This window comes from Vicugna pacos, chromosome 15, assembly GCF_048564905.1.
Source record: "Vicugna pacos chromosome 15, VicPac4, whole genome shotgun sequence".
Taxonomy (NCBI): Eukaryota; Metazoa; Chordata; class Mammalia; order Artiodactyla; family Camelidae; genus Vicugna; species Vicugna pacos.
Window position 1 is genome coordinate 33,284,552 of NC_133001.1, and position 22,093 is coordinate 33,306,644.

A 22,093-nucleotide genomic window follows, 5' to 3' on the forward strand; every position below is an offset into this window, starting at 1 on the left:
AGATCTTAAGTTTTTCATCTTATTATTTGTCCTTCATCTTTCCTGTAGTAAGAGCACTATGCGAACATCTCCTTTTATTACTGTGGTTCCTTCTGCTAGCATCTCCTATAGATTGCTTTTATAAAGGAGATCGCTATATTTTTATAAAGGTGACTGCTATGTTATGTGATGCATAAATATTCATAAGGATATACTCTATTGTGAATCTTGACTTTCCCATCAGAAAGTACCCTTCTTAAGTACATAATTCGTACACTGATGTTTACAGCAGCATCATTCACAATAGTTAAAAGGTAGAAGCAACCCAAGTGTCCCTCAAAGGATGAACGGATACACAAAATGTAGCCTATACATACAGTGAAATATCTTTTCAGCCTTAAAAAGAAAGGAAATTCTGACACATACTGAAACATGAACATTATGCTAAATAAAATAAGCCAGTCATAAACTGACAAATACTGTATGGTTCCACTTACATGAGATACTTAGAGTAGTCAACTTCATAGAGACAGAAAGTAGGCTACTGCCAGGGGCCGGGAAGCAGAGTTATGGTTTAATGGCTATAGAGTTTCAGTTTTGCTACATGAAAACTTTCTGGAAATAAAAGGTGGTGATGGTACCACAACAAAATCAATGTACTTAATACCACTGATTTGTGCCCTTAAATATAGTTAAGATGGTAAATTTTATGTTCTGTGTATTTTAACACAGTAAAAAAAAGAAAAAACTGGGGGAGGGGCGAGTGTGCTTCTTTGACATGTTTACGCTTTTTTGGCTTGAATTCTATCTTGTCTAGTATCAAGAGTCATCCCCACCTTCCTTATTTTTCTATTTGCCTACTATACCTTTGTTCATCCTTTTTTTTCCCCCAGCTTTTAAAATTAGTTTCAGGTGCATCTCCTATATACAGCATATTTACAGCTAGTTCATGGTTTATGAGTCACATTGAGTATCTTTTTCCTTTTAGTACATGAGTTAAACCTACTCACATTTATTGATACAACTGGTGTGTTTGGTTTCAACCATGGGAAAATTTTTAAATTACACATATTTTGTAATACTTGCCCTGTTTCTTTTTCTATGGTATATTCTTTGCTCTTCAATTTGAAACAATTTTTGGTCATTAGAAGTATTTGCGTTTTTGTGCTGGTGATTACAATTGTGCTTATCCTTTTTCACTGCTTCTAATCTCCTGGGGTTGGTTGGTTCTCGCCTTTGATTGTCTGGTTTCTCAGGTTTTGTTACTGTGTTTTAACTCCCATCTACCGCTTATCCAACAGCCAATAAGCTTGTTCTGTTTTCTTCTTCACTCTCCCTTTCCCTCCCACTTTTCAGTCATTACTTCTACTTTGTCACAACATAACATTTGTACTTTAGACTTCCACCCTCATGCTCACCTTCTTTTAATCCCTGTATCTACATTTTCATATGGCCACTGAAGTTTTCACCTGAGTTTTAGGATTTTCAGCAAAATCTTTGGGTTGAAATTTTCTCAGTCATTTCTTGGCTGGATAAAGTTTATCCTCTGACAAAATTAATCAAATAAATACATCTTCAACCTATTTTGCTGGATAAATGTTATTCTAAAACTACGTTGCTATTTTCTTTTCCTTGAACTAAGTTAGTGGCAAAATACCAACTCTGTCTCTACTTTCCACCTATCTCTGACAGAAAAAAAAATTCTTAAGTCCATCTCTCACACTGAGTAACCCATCTGGAAACAATGTCATTAAAAGCAACAAAAAAAGTACCACATGTCAAAAAAAAAAGTCTTTTCAAAGTTCTTTTAATAACATTCCCACTGGAATATTTAGATACAACCAGCATTTAGTTCAATCTTTACTGAAACATACAACCTTAATAATGATATTCACTGCAGGCATCATCCCTGGTCAATTGCAGTTCTATTTATTCATTTGGTGCCTTAGCATTTAGATGAACCATCTAACCAAAATATCCCAAGAAAAAGAATGGAGTAAGAACAATTACAAAGCAAGAGTAGCTCACATTTAGCAGGGGTAGCAAGCTAATCTGCATGTGCAAATATCCTGAGGTGCAGACCCCAGTGGCCTTTACTACCTGTTTCATTTTATTGTTCTTTGATTTCTGCATGTTTATTAATTTTCTTCAATTAGATGTCATAGAATGTTTTTCTCACTTAGGTGTCAATATTCACACACGTATATACACTAATTTCAACTCGGAGATGCCCAAGAGCCTTGGAAATACACATGGAGTATATAATTATAGGACACTGGGACATGATAGAGGGGATATTTCTGTCCCTGGTAGTCCTGAGGTCTTAGATTAAATTCCTAAGTGGGTCTTCAATATGCACATTAGCTCATGAGGAAAACCTCCCATACTTAACTGTAAATAAAAACGTCATGCAAGTTTAGAAGAACTTTTTGCAGTTCTGGGTCCATTTCATTAGCCTGAAGGGGAACTTTTAAGAAGGAGCAGTTCTCTGACCTTATTTTCTCAGTAGCCTTGCACATCCTTCGTTTTCCTCCTCACCAGCGATCCTCTCACACAGAAACTATAAATGCACCTTCCTCAAGCCCACTTGCTTAGGTGCTTGACAGCTTGACTCAGCGCTCAAGGGAGATGCACTTTTGATTCACGTGTGCCTAAATCACGTGCTTTAAGACATCGTGTTTCTCAAGGATATACCACTTGGAGTCCAAGTGAAGGCAAGGAATATTTCATGCAGCTTGAGAGAACTAAAATTCTCTTTGGGAGAAAGGAGAAAAAAGTCTGGCCACTACAGAATGTCGTTCTACAATGAGAGGGACTAGACAAATAGCCTCGGGGACAGAACATGATCTTCTGCAAAGAGGCATCTGAAACTGAGATGTGCGTGAGCCGGTAGGTTCACTGCTAATCTCATTCACTGAAATAAGGAAAGAAAGTGAAAACCTTAAAGGCAGAACACATCCCCTTGCCATTATGCCTCCAAGAATTTCAAGGACAGATGTGTGTGAACTTAAGGCTTGACGAGGTGGTTAGTGCACGAAGAAAATAAGTGACTCATTCTCAATGATTCACTCTCCTTCCCTCTTTACAAAAATTGTAAACCAGCATGTAATTTCAAAGGTTCAAATTATGTGACCAACTTTCCCACGGCATGTGTTAAGAAATCCCTGTCAAGCAATTAAAACTTTTCTGGGAGGGAGGGCATGATAATCTAGTGCCTTTCTGACACTGATGTGCCGTTTTCTACAGCAGCTCCACTCTCTTCGTGGATAATCTTGCAGTTTTCTAATAGTATGATTCTTAGCCTTCTTCTCCAGTCTCACGGAAGAGAGGCCACTAAGCGCACCTAGAGGGAAAATGACGCCTGAATCACCAGCAACAGAAGCACAATGTAGTAGAAAGGACTGATTTTAGGAGCAAAAGGTATATGACGCACAGTGAGTCAGAGGTTTTTGTCTAAGATAGGCAGGTTGAAAAGATATCAAAAGGCCTGAGGCTCCCTGGATGTTACATCTAGAAACATCTGTCATGACTCGGTTCTTCTCTTCAACTTTGCAGGCCGAGGCACTGCAGATTCAGACACGGGCACATTCTTACTGAGAGGTTCACGACAACTAAATTCACACTGAGATTCACTTGTAAATCAGAAGGCTAGTTCATGAATTCTTGGTGGGGGTGGAGGTTCAAGAGAGAACCTGCAACAAGGAGTGTGGGTGGACCTCTGGGGTCGGCCACAGCATCATAGCCCAGGCTATGCTCGCACCTGGCAGCCCCTGCCGATTACTGAGCACAGCACTGAGCAGGGATGCGATGGTCTGACCATTCTGCCCAGCACAGACTCTTTTATGGGCAATGCCCTAGAACTTCCTTTAATTTGGAAAACATTTTCCCAGCATCACACCATCGTCTAAGGCTCTCTACTCACCACCCAGGCTTCCTGCTTTCCCCCTCCCCCTTCACCAGGGGGAGACCTGGATAGCCCACTGAAGTCTAATCCTGCGTCTCCTGTCTCTCTCTCATTTCTCTCTCATGGACATAGCCCCAATAATAAATCTCTTTTATTTCTAAATCTTCCGTGGCATCTGCTTCCCAGAGGACTTGACTGTCCAAGCAGAACCATCATTTCCTGTAACTACAATGTCATATTTGTATGGCCCTCGTCCTGTTATCAAGGTATCAGAAGATTTCAGACAGTCATCAGAAACTTGTTGAGTCCAGCACTGCGATGTGGTTGTTTCCTTGAAATCTATCCTCCGTAGTTCTGACGCGTTTGCAGTTCTGTCAGATTTATCACTTTCCTCCCTCCTCCCCTGCCCTTACCTGGTTTTCTCCTACTCACACTCCAGGATCAGATTAGCTCTCTGTTCTTCCAGGAAGCCTTCTCTGACCTGACCTCATCCATAGCTTTGGTGGTCCTGGCCCTGTTCGGTTTCAAAAGGATTATATATGTATCCCTTCTGAACTAATTACACTCTTTTATCCGAAAACTACACAGCTGTTTACCCCACTAGACTACTATCTTGTGAGCAGGGACTTCGTCTTCTATGTCTTCGTATCCCCAGTACTAAGCTCAGGCTCTGGTATTAATGAGTGATCAATAAATGCACGAAATGGAAGGGCTTCTGATTTTGGAGTGAGAGCAGGATAAGGCAAGTTGAAAATCCTTCTACTACAAACACCTACAAATGTGAGATGAACTGCAGGAAACGTTCTTTAAGATGCACAGCTGAGCGTACGAGGAAGAAGGGGAAGTCCCCAGTGGCAGGCATGAAGGCAGCACTGAAAACCAGACACGTATGTTCTGCCAATGTGACAGCAGCCCCAGGAGAGTTTGGTAAGAGGTGGAGGGTAGCGATTCAGATAAGCTGAGGATGGGGTTCCACCGTCTAAGCAGAAACAGGAGATTGAGGCTTTGAGCCAGTGTGGAGGGAAGAGGTGGACTGAGTTAGGACCCTTGAAGGTTTACAATTTTAGTGAAAGATCTGACCAGGTAAGAAATTTCTGCTAACACTGAGAGATGACAGGGACATTTCTCTTCTCTCTCTTGGACTCTGGGTAAGAAGAAACAAAAATTCTCTGCAAGTTTATAACCCAGGACTGTACTTCCTTTGGGTTTGTAATTCAAGTGTGTACTGGCTTGGCACTTCCAAATCAACCAATTAACAGACGCGAAGTTCAGACTCAAGATATCCCTATAATGCTTGTCAGGAACACATGCAAAAACATACACGCAAAATCTGTTCTGAAGGATCCTGGCCCCAACCTGAGTTACAGTCTCCATCTACACATCCACACTGGGATCTAAAAATGACAAAATGCAATCCACTGTGAGCTAGAGAGGGCCTAAGTATCCCAAAAAGTTTGGTTGCTAGAATGTCAACCTAAAAGAAAGTATTTTTAAAGTATACTTAGAAGTATCAAATACACGAATGGAAGAATCAAAGACATTTTCCCAAAGAACACACACAGATGGCTAACAGGCACGTTAAAGGACTCTCAACCTTGTTAATCATCAGAGAAATGCAAATTAAAACCATAATGAGTTATCACCTCACACCTGTCAGAATGACTATCATCAAAAAAGACCACAAATAACAAATGTTGGAAAGGATGTGGAGAAGAGGGAACCCTGTACACTGTTGGGAATATAATTTGGTGCAGCCACTGTGGAAAACAGTGTGGAGTTTCCTCAAAAGACTAAAAACAGAACTACCACATGATCCGTCAATTCTACAGTATATATCTGAAGAAAATAAAACACTAATTTGAAAAGATACATGCACTACAACATTCATATCAGCATTATTTACAATAGCCAAGAAATAAAAGCAACCTAAGTGTCCATCAACATGGAATGGATGAGGAAGATGTGGTATAAATACACACACCCACACGATGGAATACTACTCAGGCATAAATAAGAAAGAAATTTTGCCATTTGCAACAACATGGATTGACTTGGAGGGTATTATGCTAAGTGAAATAAATCAGAAAGAGAAAGACACTTACATGTTGAATCTGAAAAACAAAGTATTGAATATAACAAAAAAGAAACAGACTCATAGATATGGAGAACAAACTAGCGCTTACCACTGGGGAGAGGGATAAGATAGAGGTAGGTGATTAAAAGATACAAACTGTTATATGTAAAATAAGTGAGCTGCAAAGATATGTAGTACATATCCCTGTGTACAGCAAGGCAATACAGCCAATTTTTTTGTAATAACTATAAATGGAGTATACCTTTAAAAATGTGATTCACTATGTTATACACCTGAAACTTATATATAATATTGTAAACCAAGTGTACCTCAAAAAATAGATTAGAATCAAATTAAACATATTTTAAGAGAGACTTATATGAACTAGAAGATACATCTGAGGAAATCCAAAATAAAACACAGAATTAAAGAGCTGGAAAATATAAAAAGAAAGCTAAGAGGCATGGAAGAGAAATGAGTAGCTCTAATTTACATCTGGAAATCCAGAAGAGGAAAATACACGTTGAGAGGCAATTTCAAGGAAGTAACAGCAGACCATGGCCTGGACAAAAAATAATAAATTCTAAGAATCAGGAATTAGAGCGAATCCCAAGAAGAATAAATAACACTGCACCCACACCCAGACACTATAGAGTGAAAGGGCAGAAAACAAAACATGCAAAAAGAAGAAACTGAGAGTAACCGAGAAAAGAAGGTTAGGTTACCTTAAAGGCAACAACTGTTAGACTATCAGCAAACTTCTGCTCAAGAATAGAAGCCAGAATATAATCCTAGTGGAGTAAAAACAAGAGTTTGAGATACTATTACATATAAAATAGGTAAATAACAAGCTTCTACTGTGTAGCACAGGGAACCATATTCAACATCTTACAGTAACCCATAATGAAAAAGAACATGAAAAGGAATGTATGCATGTATATGTATGACTGAAGCACTGTGCTGTACACCAGAAATTGACACAACATTGCAAACTGACTATACTTCAATTTTAAAAAAGAATAAAAAAAAGAAGACTTTTTATTTTGTATGCCTTCTTGTATCACCCAGTTGTGTCCCCTTGGAAGGATTTTTAAATCCATTCAGTCTTAGCAGGGAAAAGGTCCTTAATCAGTTATCACAGGCTGTCATTGGCAGAAGGCAGGCAAGTGAAGCACCAGTCATTGTGTGTGTTAGTCATCCATCCAAGATCTAGGCTGTCGAACGGGCCAGTGGAGTGTTACTGCCCCACACCAGAAAGTTCCTTCCGGTGGCCAGAAGATCAGAATAAAGGCCCTTCAGTTCATCTAACGAGGCTGTTCCCAGAATCAAGCTAATATACATAAAACACGTCTTGGAAAAATATTTGCATTTAATAAACGGAGCGGCAATTCTGATAATAATGCTGCTGAAGGGGTATTAAATATTCACATCAACAACATCCTTCCAGCTCCAGTACCTGGCACCCAACGCCCCCTTCGATTTGGCAGAAGTTGATTCCTATGGTGTGAATACTACAGGGGAAACTCCAAGGAGCTAATACCAGACCAGCCCCAATTAACTCCACCTTCCTCGACAGTGGCATGGTATTGATTTGCACCGGTGGACAACATCATTATAATTGGTTCTGTAAAGGCAGACTTTAAATTAAGGATGTGATTTCCATGACTGAAATACTATAGTATACATAAAACTGTGGGGGACCTGGCGTCTATTTTCCCACACAAACAGTGTAACAGAGAAATTAATTCCCAAACGAATGTAACAGACAAAAACCTGCATTGTCCCTAGTGAACAACAGAACACACAGCAACGGGTACCACTTCACTGTGAATCTTGTCCCTAAGGGAACATCTACATATAGAACCAATGTACGATGGGCAATCCAGGACTGCAAGACCCAAGACCTTCCCTCCATTTCACCAGCTGTCTACCAGCTCTCCTGCCCTGGACACTGAACCCCACCCAACCCCACATTCAGAGCAGGCTGAAGCAGGATGAAGGGCTCCAGCACTACCTGTGTGGGCTTGGGAAGAGTGAGAGAGGAAGAAGGTACGAGCATGTTTATAAGCTAAAAATTTTTTAAAAAGGAAAGAAAAAAAAAGAACAAGTTCACAGGGCCAGGATACTTCTATAAGTTTGTCCTCAAGAAATTAGTCTGTTAATTAGTTCAAATAATAATGTTTGAAATGTATTCAATGTTTCAATAAATCTGCTAAAGCTCTGCGTTCAGCACTTCGTAGAGAGTACTGAACCCTTCCAGCTACCCATGAGATAGGTACTGCATCCCCCATTTTATAGAGGAGGCGGCCAAGGCTTAGACACATGAGGTCACTAGTCCAGGGTCAGAGAGTTGGCAAGTGATGGAGATAGGATTTGAGAAGACCAAGACCAAGCCTGGCTCCAGCTGCATCACTGCGAAACACGGCTTCCTGTCCAACCCTACTAAGCTGTCAGGATGAGGGATTAGGCACAGGCATGGCAAACAAGTTTTAACTCGTGCCAGCTCAAATCTATTTGTGGTTGTTTTGCTATAGATTCCATCGCTCCCATCAGGGCTCAGTGAAAAAGAATGCCGTGCTCGTTTAGTGACGTCTGCCTCTGGTGAGAGAGTGGAGGAGTGAGTGACGCTACTTGCTACACGTTTGCCCTCCTGGGAACCGTGAATCCTCTGGAGAGATTTCGTCTTTCATATTCGAGTTAGAAGAACTCGAAGTATTGTAAGAAGAAAAATAACATTGACAATTGCTGCCACTCCTGATTTATTTATTTTAATGGAAAGACACCCATCTGTGATATAAAACTTAAAATTGGAATACAAGCTGCTAAATTGTTCTGACGTCTGCATTGGTAAAGGTTAACCTCAAATACCACTGCTCCCAATGTTTCATGATTTTTTTAATGAGAGAAGTGATAATCCGGCAGCAGAGATGAAATGAAGTGGTATGCTTCCCCACCAAAAAAAAAACAAAAACAAAACACCACCACCAGAACCAAAACAACCCTTATAACTGTCAGCCAGCTGCCAGGAGCTTCGTGAGTCAAACACCCAGATTAATAAGTCCCAGTTCCTCACTGACCAAGGGAAACACACGGGAAAATCACATCTGTCTAAATCTATCTGACCAGGCCTTTTTAGCTAAAACTGCAATTCTATGCCCTCTACCCTATCTGCCTTTTCTGCTTTTCAAAAAAAAATGTTTTTCTCTGTATCACTTACCACCACCCCTACAAGTGCACCACATGTTCACTTTCTATTGACCCGCCCTTTCTCAGTATCCCCACCAAACCGTAAACTTCATGAGGGCAGGGACGTCTTCCGTTTTGTCCTCTGCTCCCTCCCCCAGGGCTAGAATTGTGACTGCCACCTAGTAGGTGAATGAATAAGTGAAGCACCCAGACTCGAGTTGTTTCCTATAAAACAGGGGAAAAGAAAGTAAAATCAAAATTTCTAAACACTTCTTTTACAGTGGATCCAGAATGCAGAAGTTTCCGAAATGTGGGTCTAGTTGGGAGCTTCAGCCTATTTCTTAATAAAGATGCCACTTTCTAAGTCTTAGTCCCTGAGGCTCCACACTGAAGCTCTCAGTCCACAAGGACCATAGGAGCATACTGTGTCCTTATGACAGCATGTGTAGCCAGAACTAATGAATCATAATGTGCATTTTACCACCACCACCACCCCAGGTGATTCTTATGCACTCAAAAGTCTGAGAAGCACTATCCCACATGATAAGATTTCAGAACTCTTTGCTGAAAACTTATCAGTGGAAGCACATGCCAGTCTTTGGACTCCACGAAACCCAGGTGTCGCTTGTTCCTGGGACGTTAACCTCAACTGTCAGGCTTCCATTTCGAAGCCCTGCATCAGCATCAGAGACATGTCATATCGCCTAAATTTAAAAAAACAAATCTGCTCAATATCCCATGCTGCCCTTTGGTAGCATCCCACGGCCAGCACGTATCACAGCTTAGCCAAGGCATCGTCGCACAAGGAGAGTCATGCTGGAGCTCTTGAGCTGTGAGCCCTTTGATAGATCACGTTTTTGTCTTTGAGGCCCCACTGAGTCATCTGTTTACGTGGATGGGGATACACACCCTTCCTCCCCTCAAGGGTGTTTTGAATTGCAGATGGGATCATATTTGCAAAAGTCTTCAGAAAGCTGCGTAAGATGAGTTCTTACTCAAGCATTAGTTTTTCACTCGCCGCTTCCTCACACATGCTTGGTTCACGCTTGGTGAGATGGAGTCACGCCATATCACGATCAGCATTTGAGGACCAACTGTTGTTTGTTCTTGTTCCAGAAGCCATAGCTGCTAAAGTGGGATGTCTTCCAATATATGGTTTTGGTCCTAATTATTTCACACAGCACCCACACAGTAGTATGTTCTCCGTTGCCACTGAGAGTTAGAAGAAATAACTATCCTTCCTTCCTGAATCACCAAAACCGTTAGAACTGAGCTCTGCCCCAGAGTTCTCACCCTCCTTCTGGGCTTCAACCACCAGGTCCCTAGCGAATCTTGCCTCACTTCGAGGAGCAAAATAGCCTTGCCCCCACCAAGAAGGAAACATCTTGCCCACCCAACAGTCGTCCTTGGATCGACAGGCAAGCTACAGCCTGAGTCGTGTGTTTTCTGTCTACACTGGGGGACATGCTCTCCCTGATCCTGGCCTGAGCCCCATCCACCACCTGTTTCCTGGTACCTAAACTCCTGCCTTTGTGTAAATCTGCATCCATATCAATAACCTTCTATAGTCCTAGGTATCTGGAGGTTGATCCCAACTCTCCGCTCCCCTTGGTTTTTGCTAATTCTTCTGACTTCACGGTTGCTCTCTGAATTAACACAGCCCCCAGACCTCCTGCTGGTAAGCTTCGCCTACACGCTGCATTGTCCACCAAAGCCCAAGTGCCTGGGCCTGGCCAGTTACCTAATCCCAAGACCACTCAAGAGCTAGTACTGAGCACCCGTGTGCTAGTCCTTCTCGTGAAACAGCTCGTTCTGCTCGTGCCACGTCAAGGTGCCACTGCTTTCTACAACACCAGTGCCATCCCATGAGTTCACGTATGTAAGGAGGTGAACTTATCCACTGAAGTGTAATAAACATACAAAGAAGCACATGCATCATAAACACCTCAATAAATATTCAGAGTGAACACGTGTATATAATTTCCATTCAGTTCAAGAAATAGAATATATGTATATATAAAAAATAGGACATTTCCAGCATCCCAGAAGCCCCTTCATGCCCTTCCCCAGTCATTAAAATTGTTGGGATGAACACTTGCTCCTCCCCGTCACCATCCACTTCCTCAAAAATAACCATCCCCTTGACTTTTCACACCATAGGTTAGTTGTGCCTGCTTTTGAGATTTATACCCGGAATCATGCAGGGTGTACTCTTCTATGCCTGCCTTTTTCTACTGAATATGTCTAGAAGATTCATCCAGGTGTTTGCATGTAGCAGTTTATTCTTTACAATAAAGTATTCCATTTTATGAATATACCACCATTTACCTACTTTTGATGGACACTTGGTTATTTCCAGTTCTGTTCTGCTACAAGCAGCATCACTATAAACATCCTTGCATGTGTCTTTTGGTGAACATCACGTACACCTCCCCTGATGCATATATAACCAGAAGTAAAGTAGCCGATTGGGAGGATGCACATGCCTTCACTTTACCTAAATGTGACAGTTCTCCAAAGCTGTTGTACCAATGTACACGCCCCTCCACAGCATTTGAAAATCCCAGTTACTCTGCATCTTTGCAAACAGCTGGTATTGTCTTTTACACTTTAGTCATCCCAGTTACTGTGATTTAATGTGATTCTCCCAAGACTGATGATTTTAAGCACCTTTTCATATGCTTAGTAGCATTTTGGATATTTATAAGTTGCCTGTTCAGCTACTTTGCCCATTTTTCTATTCACACACATTTTTCTTATTGCCATGTGGAAAAAAAAATATTTATGTTTGTAGGTAGTGCAAATAGCATCCCTCACTCTGTACCTTGCCTTATCACTCTCTAGTGTCTGTAAAGAATCGTTCCTAACTTTGAGTCTAGAAATCAATTTTTTCCCTTACGGTTAGTGCTTTTTGTATGTTCAAGAACCCCAGCAAGTGACAGTCTGCCTCTGACGGATGCAAATTGTCCCCACCTTGGCTTCCATTGATGTGAAAGTCACTTAAAGTAGTCAATCTTTAAGGTCTTATAAACAGCAACATTTTTCAGGTTCTCCCTGAAATTTGACTTTTCTCAACGCTCAGCCAGTGGCTGACCTAGACCTTGCAGTCATCCACATACTGCTGGTGTACTATTGAGCTTTACATCTTCCTTTGGATGTAAAAGATTTATCGACATTGGCTTGAGAAATTCAGTCCCAAAAAATCCCCAGTGAATGAAGCAAAGACCTGTTTAAAAAAATGCCTACTTCATAATTATTTACCAAACTGATTGCTAAGTGAAGACAAAAAGTGTTCTGCTTAATTGTACTACCTTACAAAGAAATACTGATAAGCCTTAGACTGCTGGGACCTTTAAATCCTAGAGATGGTTCAGGGCCATTTCATTTCATCCTCAAAGAGAGAAGATGGTAGTGCATCTTTTTACAGATGAGAAATTTGAAGCACAACTCTTAAGAAATTAGGCAATACCTGAAAGTCCACAGAACAGTGCCTGCCACATTCCATAAGCCGACAATGAATCTTAGCTACTATTGCTACTGCTACTGTAAGTCCTGTCTTTTGTGGTTGTGAAACATGAGGCCCACAGAGATTTAAAAAACAAAAACAAAAACAAAACAAACAAAACAGATTCTCAAGATGTCCTTCTAGCTGCAGAATTAAGACTAAACCCCATGTAATCGTATGCTCAGTCAATAGATCGTTTCTCTTAAACTACACAGTGTCTCAGAATTGCTGGCCTAAAATGGTTTCAGGGGATACTTACAGGAGAGATGGGCTCAGCAACATTTAATAACCGGTAGGATCACAACTTCCTGTTTTTATTTTTACCACTTTATAAATGGTATTACTATGTGTGTGTGTGTGTGTGTTTTTTAACATTGTGATCTTTTTCTTATTGAATCAACATTCTTCCTATTTTTCAATTAGGATAATTGCCACTAAATACAAATGTATCACCTCCACCAAAACAGTATCGTGAGTGTTTCGGTTTATTTCCCTTGGGTAACCAATGATTCCCCAAACTGGTGATGTTGGACAGTCATCATTTCTTTTTCTTAGGCATCTAAGGGTCAGCAGTTTAGGTTGTGCCGACCTGAGGGGTTCTGATCTCAGGTTCTGATCTGATCTCAGCTGGATGCGTGCTCAACTACAGGTCAGCTACCCAGCTCTGCTCCTGGGGGCTGACTGTGTAGCTGCTGGGATCAGGAGGGCCTGGGGCCACAGACCTCTCCTCACCCAGTAGGCAACCTGGGCTCCTTCATGTGGTGGTTCCAAGAGAGCAAATGCAGGTGTGAAAAGCCTCTTGGGCCGAGGCTCAGGAACAGCAAACCACTTTTGCTACATTCTATTGGCTAAAGCAAGTCGCAGGTTGATGGTGGTCGTGGGGAGGATGTGGCTGCTGGTTGGCCCAGGCAACTCAGGGCTCCTCATCCTCCCCTGTTCTTGGAATGGACTTCCTGCCTACCATGTTCAAACTAGCAGCCATTTCAAGGATGCAGCCTGAGAGTAAGGGGTTGTTATACCGTCTGGACTGAAAACATGACTGAACCAGAGGCAGCTGCCCAAGACAAGCCTCCTATGTAAGTTCCCTTGCTTCTTAAACCTGCTAGCTGCCAATCTTCCATCCCTCCTGCCCCTGTGTACGGGGGCCCACTTGTGAACCAGCACAAGCCCAGCCCAGAGTCAAGGGGTGAGGAAATACACTCTGCTTCCTGATGGGAGATACGGCAAAGGTCAGCTACATGGAGGAAAACAACTGTGGCCGCTTTTGAAAAACTTCACCACAGTGAACAGACTTAAGCATCAGATAAACATGGTAACTCCACCTTGGTTTGGATTAGAATTCCTGTTATCTTTCAGGAAAAGAAGGCTTTCCCTGCAGTCATTAAAATAGGAGAAAAATATAAAAATATAAATCCTTATCATATGAACAAATATTTAAAAATTTTAAGACCCAAGGTTGGCAAAGCAGGAAGGAAATGAATACACTCATGTGTACATGCATTAAAGTGCATCGGTTTTGAATTTTATGAAGTTATTATAAAATCATGGATTTCACAAAGATATACCTCTATGGCTGTTTAGTGAAGCAGCATTTTTAATACTGAAAAACTGAAAAAAATGATATCCTACAATAAATAACTGGTTAAACACATTATGATGTAACCATATAATGGAATACTATAAAGTCATTCAAATGAAGATGCAATCAAACATTAAATGATATGGAAAGACAGTCACACTATATTAAGGTCAAAAAGATTATACAGGCTGTTAATTGCTTTGTATTTTTAGTTGGCAGTATTTCCTAAAGATACTACAGTTGGTATTATTTTGTTTTTGCAATCAGATGAATAGAGGCTCTTTGACAATAAATTTGTCAGTCCTTTCAACCTGCTGCAAATGTAGCATTTAAAAAAAACTGAATCTACCTTCAGCAATATGCTACTAGCACAAAGGAACTTATGAATCTCATGTACTGGAAGGCATTGTTTAAATTTGAAACTGTGCCATGAGTCAGGACCCCGTGCTTCCCAGTCATTTTCTGTTTTAAAACTGTAGTAACTGGTACGGGCAGTGCAGCTGACCTGGAATGGAAGTCATAAAACATTAATAGGTCCAGCTCTGCCACGTTCTGGTTGAATGACCTGAAGAAAAACACCATCTCTTTTCATCTCATTTCTGCATCTGTCAAATGAGGGTGTAACTGACTTCAAACTCTCTGAGAGAAAAAACTGACCAGGTCAAATTCAACTTTGTATCCTCGGACTTGCCTTGGGAGACACTACATGCGCTTCAATATCATAGTCTACTTCATGGAGGGGTTTGGGGAACGACGGAGGCCGTAGGGGACATACTGGTATGTGTCCCGTCACTCTGCAAGGAAGGTTCCATACGGAGGGAAGATGAATCAGACGTTTCTTACGCACCATGTCATATCCCCTCGTATTCATTATGCCCAGGGCCTCTGGCCACTTGTTCTAACCTCAGCAGCTGCAGTCGCTACCACCTCTGTGGGAAATCTGACCAATTTCACGTGAGCACAACCTGATAGCATCTCCCCACACACCTGTATCATCAAAGAGCTGGTACCTATGCATATGCAACCCCGAAGTACCTAAGAATTAACACTCAAGATGAAACTCTGACTGGTGGACAGTCTTCTCCCTTCCTCCCCAGACAGACTGTCCTGAGAAATGATCATTCACAGAGCCAGGATCACGTGCTAACAGTTTGGTAACACATCATCATGTTAGATTTTCCATCTTCCTCATTTCACTCCGTCTTTCTTCACTCATGCTTCCTGGGATCTCAGGCCTCCTCAGGAAGGGCCCTAAAGGGAAGTGGTAATGAAATCCTAGCGGGCAGAGCTGTGAGCAGTATATTTATTATTCACTCTGCTTGGAGAGATCACCTGAAGTAAAGATATACAAGGAGTCCTGAGCAGTGGATTGGCTGGTTGGTCAGGGGCCCAGAAGGAGCAGATTAGAAGGCTTGGGGAAGGGGTGTCTGTGACAGAGACAGAATGATGGACATTTGAGCATGAGCACAAAGTATGAAAACATTACGTCTCACGTCCTCCAGAGAGCATTCACCAGGGAGGAGACTCTCAAAAACCAAACGGGTAGGAATGACTTGTTCTGTGGGTATCAGCCAAGCTGTCTCCTTGACTACCTCAAGCTGGCACAAGGAGCCCATGAACAGGGTGGTCATGGTGGCAGGAAATGAGGCTGCGCCAGGACCCCACAGCACAAGCTCCCTCTCCAAAGACTGATCTAGTTCTACTACTACTAAATGCACAAAACTGACAGCAGTGAAGGCTCATATGGCACCATTCTGGAGGGGACCAGCCAACAGATGGCAGGTTAATGACATCACATCCATTTCACCCTAGAGGAGATAGCAATTTAGCACAACCAGAGTCCACATCTACTCTGGATATGGGTTTGCCTTCCCTGCTATGGTGCCTTTGCCAGTATCATGCCCCTCAAAGGACTTATAGAATTATATCTGTTTTACTCACATAACATCACATATAACATTGCCTTGGACCAAGAAACCAATTTCTCATCAAGAACACTCAACAGTAGGTACCTGAACATATCCCAAAAGCAGTCAACCCAGCAAAGCAGTGAGTACGCTGTTAACGGCCCGGGTTCAGCATCAGATTGAGGACATCTCTGATGGATTTCTGGTCTAGAGTGTGTACACGTATTAACTGATGGTGCTTTGTTTCCAACATGAAGATGGGAGTCTGGCAACCAAGGGGTAAAAAGATACACCCCTCTTGTCATCACTTCTGGTGACCAGCTGTGGAATTTGTTTCTCATCCTATTTTCTAATTTGGGGTGGGGGCTGGGAAAAAATGAGCAGTGCAAGGAACAAATTTTTCCGTCATGGAACACATTAATGGCTCCAGTGACTTCCTCACGGTAATACCAAAGGTCCCTGTCTTCCTCATGCTACTGGATAAAGAAAAGCCATCCCGTTGGAAGAGTGCTTGATTCTGACTGCACTGAGGGGCTCAGGTAGCTGCCACACAATGGATGAAAGGAGAGGTTCCCCTGGGACACCCCTGGTGCTTCTCTGATCAGTGGTAACAGCAAGCAGGCCACTGAAGCAATCACAGCCTGACACAAACAAGGCACAGACAACCTCAAGGTCGAGGGCTTGAGCCATCCCACTGGGTAAGCACACCGGATCTGCTGAAGTGCTGGCCACCAGCAGAGCAAATCCAGAAGAGATGGCAGAGGAGGGAGATGACACCTCTCATTTAACGAGTTTGCATCATTAATCCTCCCAAGTTTTTTCTGAGTCTCAGCTGGCCATTACCTCCATATCCAAGATGTTCAGATGAATTAATACTCATGAGGTTAACATCTGACCAATGACAGACAGGAGCCAGTGGATACTTCCTCCCTTGGACAGATTTTTCTTGCAAACTAGTCATTTGTACCATCTCTAAGAAGATAATCCAGCAAGACTGAGCTCTCAGTTGCTCTTGACACCGAGTGGTGGTGGGCTTAACCATGCCCCTTTGTGCTGACTGTCCCTCCTCTCCTCACTCACTGACAGTTTTCTTCCCTTCCACCCCTGGGGTTATACTCCCTAATAATACTCCTTGCCTCGGGCTTTGATTTGGAAACCAAGATAAGACAAAAAGCAACCAGCAGGCAGAATGGTGGTATTCATACCCCATACCCGGGGAAAGAAACCAGTGTGGTAGGCGGCAAGGCTCCTGGAAGTGGAAAGACCCAGCCCACTCTTCCCTGAAACATGAGGGTCGTCATGAACTTCCCAGGGGCCTGGTTCAATGCCAAGTTTAAGGCAAAGAAGAGCCCTGTGACGCAAAAAAAAAAAAAAAAAAAAAGACAGATATTCCCAAGATCCCTTTCTTCTTAGAACATCTGTTCCTGTTCTGATGGTGCTGATCCTGTGTGCACCCCCAAGGATGGTCATGAGATCAAGCCCAGCCCATCAAAAGTCCCCCTTCCCCTAAGTGTCATGACTGTTTCAGGGACAAGTCTTTGATTGGAGCCAAGCTAGTTAGGAGCTTCTCCAGGATCTCTCTACTAGTTCTGTGAGAAAGAAAGCTTTCTTTTTGCTGGGGCACTGAAGCTGGGAACATGTGAGTCTTGGGCTTCTGGTGGCCTTCACTGATGCCACATGGAATCTGCCCAGTAATGCAGCCAACAGAAAGAAAGCACAGCTTAGAGATGCAAATGGAGACTTTTATTATTGTCAGGTGAGACTATCAAGAGATAAGCATACATCAGCTTCCAGGAAAGGAGACAGGGTTTCTTAGGATCACAACACTGGGACAATGTGGTGGGCCCTTATTATTGGAGATTTGAAGGCTGTCAAGATGCCATGAAAGCTAGTGTAAGTGTAATAGTCTTGTAATAGTCTGAAAGGTAGGGTTAGCTTCACACACGGCTGATCTGAGGGTCCAGACAATACAATCATGACTATATTTTCAGCTCTCAGCTCTGCTTTTTCTTCTGCTGGCTTCACTACTGGGCAGATTCCATGTGGAGAGCAGCTGCGGCCTTTAGGCTCAGTGTGACTATGGTAACTGCAGTCACTGGTGGTTGCAGTGGCAGGAAGCAGGAGAGGGAGCTGCGATGAGGCAGCTCCAAGAAGGGGAGCAGCGGGTCCCTCCCTGCACTGGGAGTGAGCACAGCTGATGGCCACAGTAAGGAGAGTAGATGCACCACCCACTCCCGGATCTGGTGGAGGTTGTAAGGGAAAGGCAGGCAGAAATCAAAGCCGGAGTTCTAGGGATCACCCTGGAAGGAAGCTAAGGGACAAATTGTGCTTCTGACTAGCACTTTTCCTTCTCCGTAGCTCCACCTTCGTCCTGCCATAAGCATGAACAGGATCAAATGATAAGAAAACGACATCTGACAGTCACAAGACAGCATTTCCTCTTCTCGCTACCATAAAAACATTTCCCTGTGCACCATTTGGAATTATCACTCTTGCCCAGAATTTTAACAGCTGAGTCATGAGAAGTGACAGACTGAGGAATCATACTTTCTTGATTTTATTTTTTAATTTAATATCAAACTGTAAAAGCTGAGCATATATGAAACTTAGTTTTGCAATTAAATAAAACTCCCAAAGTTAATTTCAGACCATCTATGAAGTACATAGATAACACTCTTGTGACGCTCAGGAATGAAATACAGGATGAATCATTTGAAGAAATGACTCGTTCTTGTTGCATTTTTTTTATAAAGTCAAATCAAACTTTTCTGGGTCCATTGTAGAGACAGAAAAGAACCACATGTCTTCCCTTTATCCTCTCTCGTGAGGGAAGCAATGCTGGGGGGAACCATCACTACCCCCATGTACCACTATCCCTTGTCTGGAATTCAGGCTTCCCAGCCTACTCCCACCTGCCCGAACCAAGACAGTGATCAGATGAGACAGTAAGTCTGCATATTACACATCTGTTTTTTCATAATTTAAAAAACAACAACACTGAAGTCCCAATATATGTGAAAGGTCTTTGACAAGCATGAAGTACTGCCTCAGCAAACTCAAAAGCAGGTCAGTCTTTGGAAAGCTGAAGACAAAATAATTTGGAGATAATATGGATTGAAATAAGTTCAAGACCTTGAATACCACAAAGAGAGGGACATGTCCTCAAATTCTTTCATATCCCGAATTATATCCTTAGTACATTTTGGAAACTCATTACCATATATCCCTGGCCATATAGGCCTTAGGAGCCATTCATCTCTGAGCATAACTCTTAACTACTATAAAGTTCTTTGGTACCAGAAAGTCACTGATTGATCAGTTGCTGCTCAGATTGCATATGCTCCTTGCACCTAAAGTCCTTTTACAGAAATCATCTAAGTAAATTTTCTGTAAATCTGAATACCAACCTTGGGCTTCCAATTAAACATAACTTGAACACACATTTACACTTCTTCCCAACTCCACTAGATCACAGTGAATTCATTTAAAAAGGCAGGGCAAATTCCTTAGGCTCAGGAATTCTTTGGAGGTATCAAGTGCCTCTGAGGTCATGGGAATTCAGTAAATGCCTACATGCTGAAAATGAAATCTCTACAGTTCTTTTCCCAGTTTAACTCCTAAAAGGAAAAGCAGCCAGGCATATGCTCCTCAGCCAGAACACTGGAGAACTGTCCCTAAGAAAAACTACAACTCACGAGAAAGACCTAAATATATTGACATTTTGCACCCACCACTCCACAGTGAAATGTACATGCCACGCTTGATCACAAAAGTGAGCATGCCCCCACCATCATATGAGACTTTCCAAAGAGCATGTCAACACCCCACTCTCAAAATGCACACCCAATGATCACCAGATTATTTAAGAAACATCTCTGAAATGAAGACAGGCCAAAAAAAGGAATGATACAAAAAAGACTCAGAGATAATGCAGACAACAACATTTGAAAAGAACTCTTAACAATCATGCTCCAAGAGGTAACATATTTGAAAATATTACAAGAATGAGGTGGTTGGAGGTGATATCAGCATGATGATGGCACAAGAGGTCCGTTTTTGTCCCCTTCTAAAACACCCCCCCCCAAATTCAGCACTTATCTGTGGATAAAAGTGCCTTTGAGGGAATCTGTGGGATCCAGTACCATATGCCAAAAAAACCAGGAAAAGTCACACCTGCCCTATAAACCAGGTGGGTCTCAGCCGTGGACCTTGAAGTGCCCATGACCAGATTCCAGACCCTGTCAGCCACAGTCCAAGAGCCCCTGGAAAATATTGTCTAAAACACTCACCCATGGATGAGAGGTTCTTTGTGTAAGTCCACGTTTCCAGAGGAGAAGATCCAGCACACCAGTGAAGCCAAAAATACAAGTTTGGATGTACCGAAGTGGGTCAGAAGAACAGCTTGACTTTACTCACATCACCCTTCCTCCAACATGGCAAAGCTTAGGGCTAAGAGAGATCTTCTATTGCCCATGATTTCTCCTGCAAGGGAAAGGAAGAGTGTGAGTGAGCAACAGGGTTCCCCAGCTATGCAGGATGCTGCCAAAGAGGTTAATTTCTCTTTCGTCCCATCCAGAATAATGACTGTGAGCTACATGAATGGGAGTTGAGGGGGAGTTGCAGAAGAGACTGGCAGAGTGGCAGATATGTCTCTCAGAGAGCATTATAGGAACTAACTCCATCAGGAACTCTATTAAGAAGCCTACCCATGAGCCATTGGGAATGTCTCAACCACAGATCTCCCCATCTGGCCTATGGGTACCCCACAGAACTAGCATGCCTCACCCACACAACCTCCCATCCTGTGGCTGGCTCTCTGTGCATGCTCCCAATAATGGCAGCAAATGCAATCTTTGGCAGACAGCTAGTGAGCACACACAAAAAGCCAGTCTAAATCTACCAGACACAGAATGACCACAAACTTGAACTCCATCATCACCTTTGGAAAACACAAAAGAGGCTGTCGGCACTCAGCCTAGCGTGTTGCAGGATCTGGAGAAGTCATACGAGCTTAAGAATTTTGTGGGGGTGCAATGGGATAAACTGGGAGTTTGATGTTTGTAGATATTAATTACTATACATATTTAAAAAAAAGAATTTTGCAATAAGAGGGAGAAAGCATAGAACAGGTTATCCACAGAAGGTCTGGGCCTTATAATCTCTAACAAGACTGATGGAAGTCATTTCTCTCCAAAAGCAGTTATTAAAGACTAGAGGAGGTGACTGCTACTTCAACAGATGCAAACAGCAATGCAAAACTTCAAGGAACATGAAAAAAGATATCATGACACCAAAGGATCACAATGATTTTCTAGTGACAAAATCTAAGCACATGGAGATCTGTCACTTAACCATTAAGAATTAAAAATAACTATTTTAAAGAAACTCAATGAGCTACAAAAAAGAATTTAACAAAATCACGAAAGCAATAAATGAACAAGAGCAATCAAAGAAAATTCTAGAGCTGAAGAATACAATGAATGAAATTCAGTAGAGGACATCAACAACAGGATGGATCAAGCAGAAGAATCTGTGAGGTGGAAGACAAGAACTTTGAAATTATTCAGTCGGAGGGGAACAAATTAAAAATAAAGAGTGGTATACCATCAAAAGTCACAATTTTGAAATTATTGCCATTCCCAAAGGAGAAAAGGGAGAGAGAGTAGAAAGCTCATTTAAGGAAATAATGGCAGAGAATTTCCCAAATCTGGAGAAAGATTTGGACAGCCAAGTTAAGCTGACAGATCACTAGATTAAAAAATCAACCTAAAGAGACACCTCTTCAAGAAACATCACAATAAAAATGTCAAAAATCAAAATCAAAAAGAATCTTAGAAGCCACAAGAGAAATAAACATGTAACTTACAAAGAAACTCCCAATAAAGCTGTAAGCAGATTTCTCAGCAGAAACCTTACAGGTCAGAGGAGAATGGGATGTTATTTATTCAAAGTGCTGAAA

General features: G+C 42.1%; 1 protein-coding gene across 20 annotated transcripts in view; it reads right to left on the bottom strand.

The window, feature by feature from the left end:
* LOC140685731 (uncharacterized) overlaps window positions 1-22,093 on the bottom strand; it is a 340,524-nt gene that overhangs the window by 157,206 nt on the left and 161,225 nt on the right. For 17 of the 20 annotated variants that reach the window (XM_072937855.1, XM_072937849.1, XM_072937854.1 and 14 more), the window contains one exon: window positions 20,424-20,616. In XM_072937855.1, coding sequence (XP_072793956.1) covers window positions 20,424-20,427 — 4 coding nt within the window. In that variant the 5' untranslated portion in view covers window positions 20,428-20,616. Of the gene's footprint in view, window positions 1-20,423; window positions 20,617-22,000; window positions 22,088-22,093 lie in introns of all 20 variants that reach the window. The other 3 variants (XM_072937852.1, XM_072937864.1, XM_072937865.1) reach the window with 1 other exon arrangement.